At 53.7% G+C, this 3,627-nt stretch overlaps 2 protein-coding genes across 2 annotated transcripts; both read right to left on the bottom strand.

Annotated features, from left to right (window-relative positions):
• Window positions 1-889: 889 nt before the first annotated feature.
• On the bottom strand, window positions 890-2,509 carry GNI_074850 (asparaginyl-tRNA synthetase; the record flags this gene model as incomplete). The annotated part of the gene is made up of 1 exon (XM_011132154.1): window positions 890-2,509. The coding sequence occupies one exon, from the start codon at window positions 2,507-2,509 to the stop codon at window positions 890-892; it is 1,620 nt and encodes a 539-aa protein (XP_011130456.1).
• A 134-nt stretch (window positions 2,510-2,643) lies between these two features.
• GNI_074840 (hypothetical protein) lies at window positions 2,644-3,428 on the bottom strand (the record flags this gene model as incomplete). Its single annotated transcript, XM_011132153.1, has 2 exons — window positions 2,644-2,776; window positions 2,812-3,428. 2 exons carry the CDS (start codon window positions 3,426-3,428, stop codon window positions 2,644-2,646), a joined length of 750 nt encoding a protein of 249 aa, XP_011130455.1.
• Between the last annotated feature and the right edge of the window lie 199 nt (window positions 3,429-3,627).

The raw sequence follows: 3,627 nt of genomic DNA, 5'->3' as shown, positions 1-3,627 counted from the left end.
TCTTTACTGGATGACTCATCCAGTAAAGATGAGTCATCCTTACTGGAGCTCGTTATGAACGAGACTGCGGCTTACAAGGACTCCGTGTCACGTTACTGTTTGAAGGTCCCATACCAAGATTTCTTGCGCTGCAGGCTCCCGTCACGTCCACCGATCGGCAATAAAAACAACGCACTGCCGATTTCTGGTCATGAATTGGCCAGGATGAGGATGCCGACGGAGTCGTGCAAGACGATGTACGAAGACAGCAAGATGAACGTACATCGTCTTGCACGACTCCGTCGGCAATGATCAACGCGGCGGCAAATGGTTGGGAAGAGCTAGACCGGCGGCACGTTACTTTGCACTGACGGTAACGGTGATAATCCCACGTGTCATTATTTCCGGTTTCCTTGGATGTTCAGTTTACCCTTCGTCTGGCAGGCGACTATCGACTACACCGATCCCTCCCGATGCAGCTTTCAGTGCAACGAACATTTTCGCACACGTACTGTCTACGATGGCTATCAGAAAACCCAATTAAAGCAAAAACCTCGACCTTAAAGATTGCTATTACGTTGAAGGGCAGACTCGAGTGTGGGGTGCTATATCACGATGCGCTTCGATCACTAGTAAAGAGGACGGCTCGTATTTTACTGCAGAGCAAAAACTCCAGATCAGTGCTTAATTCCACACGTTTCTTGCCCACGTTCTCGGACGAGATGTAATGAGCACAAGGACACTATCTTTCATACGGAGGACCTCCACCACGAGGCGATACCCTGTGTACTGAAGCGTGTCTGTAAAAATTCTAGGGTCCCCGAATGGCAGTTTGAAAAACCTTGTTGTCGTCTGTCCGTTGACCGCGCTGCTTTGGAAGTCGTCGTCCAAAGTCGGTTGTACACGAAAGTTAAAATTCGCAGTTGCCTGGGTAGCGCGGGAATGGGATAACATCACGGATGTTTTCGACGCCCGTGACCATCATGACGAGACGTTCAAAACCCAGGCCGAAGCCTGCGTGAGGCACAGTGCCATACGAACGCAGCTCGCGGTACCACCAGTAGTTGTCTTGGGGCAGTCCCTTGTCGGCGATTTGCTTGTCGAGCAGCTCGAGGTTCTCCTCTCTTTGGGAGCCTCCAATGACTTCGCCAATGGCCGGTACGAGAACGTCCATAGCTCTGACAGTAGCCCCTGGCGCGACCCCCACGTCGGTGTTGACCTTCATGTAGAAGGCCTTGAGCTCGTACGGGTAGTTGTAGACGATGACGGGCTTCTTGAAGTGCTCCTCAGACAAGAAGCGCTCATGGACGCTTCCCATGTCCATGCCCCAGAAAATGCGATCGTCACCGAACTTGCCTTCAGGCTGCTGCTTGAGCAGCTCGATAGCCTCAGTATACGAGCACCTGGCGAAGTGGCTTTCCGCCACGTTCTTGAGCCGAGCGGAAAGTCCCTCCTCCACGTTCTTTTCAAGCCAAGCAATATCGCCGGCATGTCGGTCCAGAATGTACTGGACACAGAAGCGAAGGAAAGCCTCCGAGCACTCCATAATATCCTCGAGCTCAGCGAACGCCATTTCGGGTTCAATCATCCAGAACTCCGCCAGGTGTCGGCTCGTGTGAGAGTTCTCCGCTCTGAAGGTGGGCCCGAAGGTGTAGGTGTCGCCCAAGGAGCAGGCGAAGTTCTCCAGGTTCAGTTGGCCGGAAACCGTAAGGTTGGCGAGCTTGCCGAAGAAGTCCTTCTTGTAGTCGATCTTTCCATCCTTGGTCGCCGGGATGTCCTTAATCAAGCCGCTTTCCGGCATCATGGTTGTAACCTGGAACATCTCGCCTGCGCCCTCACAGTCGGCTCCTGTGATGATGGGTGTGTGCACGTACACGTAGCCGCGGCTCTGGAAGAACTCGTGGATGGCCATGGCCAGCGCAGACCTCACGCGCATCACACAACCCATCATGTACGAACGCGGCCTCAAGTGCTGAATCTCACGTAGATACTCCTTGCTGTGGTTCTTCTTCGCCAACGGATATTTGGCCTGGTCGGCACCACCCAAGACTCGTACACTGTGTTTCTCGGAATCACACACCTGCATCTCATACGTCTGCTCGTCCTTCGGGGAACGCACAAGCCTGCCCCGGATCCTGAAGGAGTACGCCACACCGGCCTTCGCGACCTGCGCACCAACCTCCTCAGACAGGCAACCTCTGTCCACGACCACCTGCAAGTTTCGGACGCAAGAACCGTCGTTCAGCTCGATGAAACTTCGACCACCCCCTTGTTTGCGGCAGGTCTTCGCCCAGCCACACACGGTCACCTCTTTATCTAAATAATCCGCACCTGTCGCCTCATGCAGCAGGGCCTCTACACGAACCCTCTGTCCACAAGTTAGCTCCGGAATCACTCTCGCACTCACTCTAGGGGCACCCAAAGCAATTGGGAAAATCGGGGTCCGCTTGTCCTCGCCTCTAACTTCTGTTGCGGCCGTCAATTCGGCCATCTTCTCGGACACCTCAAAACTGTCAGCTTGCTTGCTCATTTTTACCCAAAAAAATCGCGGCAAACTCCGCCCCGTCTTCACTCGATCCCATCTTTCACTCCACGTATCCTCATTCCAGTCACTCCTGAATGAGTCGGTAAACAAGTCGTCTTGTTGAGCCGCCGTAGTTCTGATTAATTCTTATCGCACGAATTCTTATCGCACGAATTCTTATCGCACGAATTCTTATCGCACGAATTCTTATCGCACGAATTCTTCACGGACCACACTTCCGTGGCACAACACTGACAGCACTCGTGGACCACACTACGTCACGAGAGTTGGGCAGTAGGCAGGCTCACAGTAGAGAGCCAAGTTTCTTAGTGTAGCGTTGAATGGACTGTGTTTCGTCGTTGGTAAAGCGAAACACTTGCGTTTGCAGTTGCCTCAGCATTTCGTTTTCGAGTTCGAGGTCGTGCTCAGATTCCGTGCTGCGAGTAATTGCCTGCAAGCTTCCAACCGCCCGATGTCTCAGCATGGTGAATTCACGGTCGCTCCGTACACACTGCTGGATGACCTTCTGTACTCGCGACTGGATCACACTTAGACTCTTGGTCACCGCAGCCGGAGTGGGCTTGGTCGGAGTGGGCAAAGTTGAATTGATAGTTGGAGTTGAATTGATAGTTGAAGTTTGGTCGTCGGGTTTGGGAGTTTGGTCGAGTCTTGGCGCATCTCCGAGAGCTTTGAGGTTATCCAGTTCCTTTAGTTCATGGAGCATGAAAGCAAGCGGGTCGACGCTAGCTCGGATTTGTTCAACCAGCGCAGGATACACACCGGAACCTGCCGGTTCCGGCTGGGTTATGAGCCCCTGCAACCGGCTGTTAACGTCGTCCAGAGCGGCCTTGAACCCGTTACAGACCTGTTGGTTGCTCCACAAACGAACACCCTCAAGAGCGCATAAATGGTACTTGCAACCCATCGCCGTGACCCACTCGACCCGTCCCAGGCAGTTTCTTCCATCTTCTTGAGTCGCTTCCCCTTTCCCGTCGCTTCCCCTTTTCCCGTCGCTTCCCCTTTCCCCGTCGCTGCGCCCATCAGGCCTAGTTGTTCGAGAAGGATCTCGTTCAGCCGACTTAAAGCTCCGGCTTGCACCAGTTGCCGGGCACTCCGACATGCCG

Source organism: Gregarina niphandrodes (assembly GCF_000223845.1).
Source record: "Gregarina niphandrodes unplaced genomic scaffold scaffold00013, whole genome shotgun sequence".
In the NCBI taxonomy this organism is placed as follows: Eukaryota; Apicomplexa; class Conoidasida; order Eugregarinorida; family Gregarinidae; genus Gregarina; species Gregarina niphandrodes.
The sequence above is the reverse complement of the archived record's forward strand: the minus strand, read 5'-3'. Positions and strand labels throughout refer to the sequence as shown.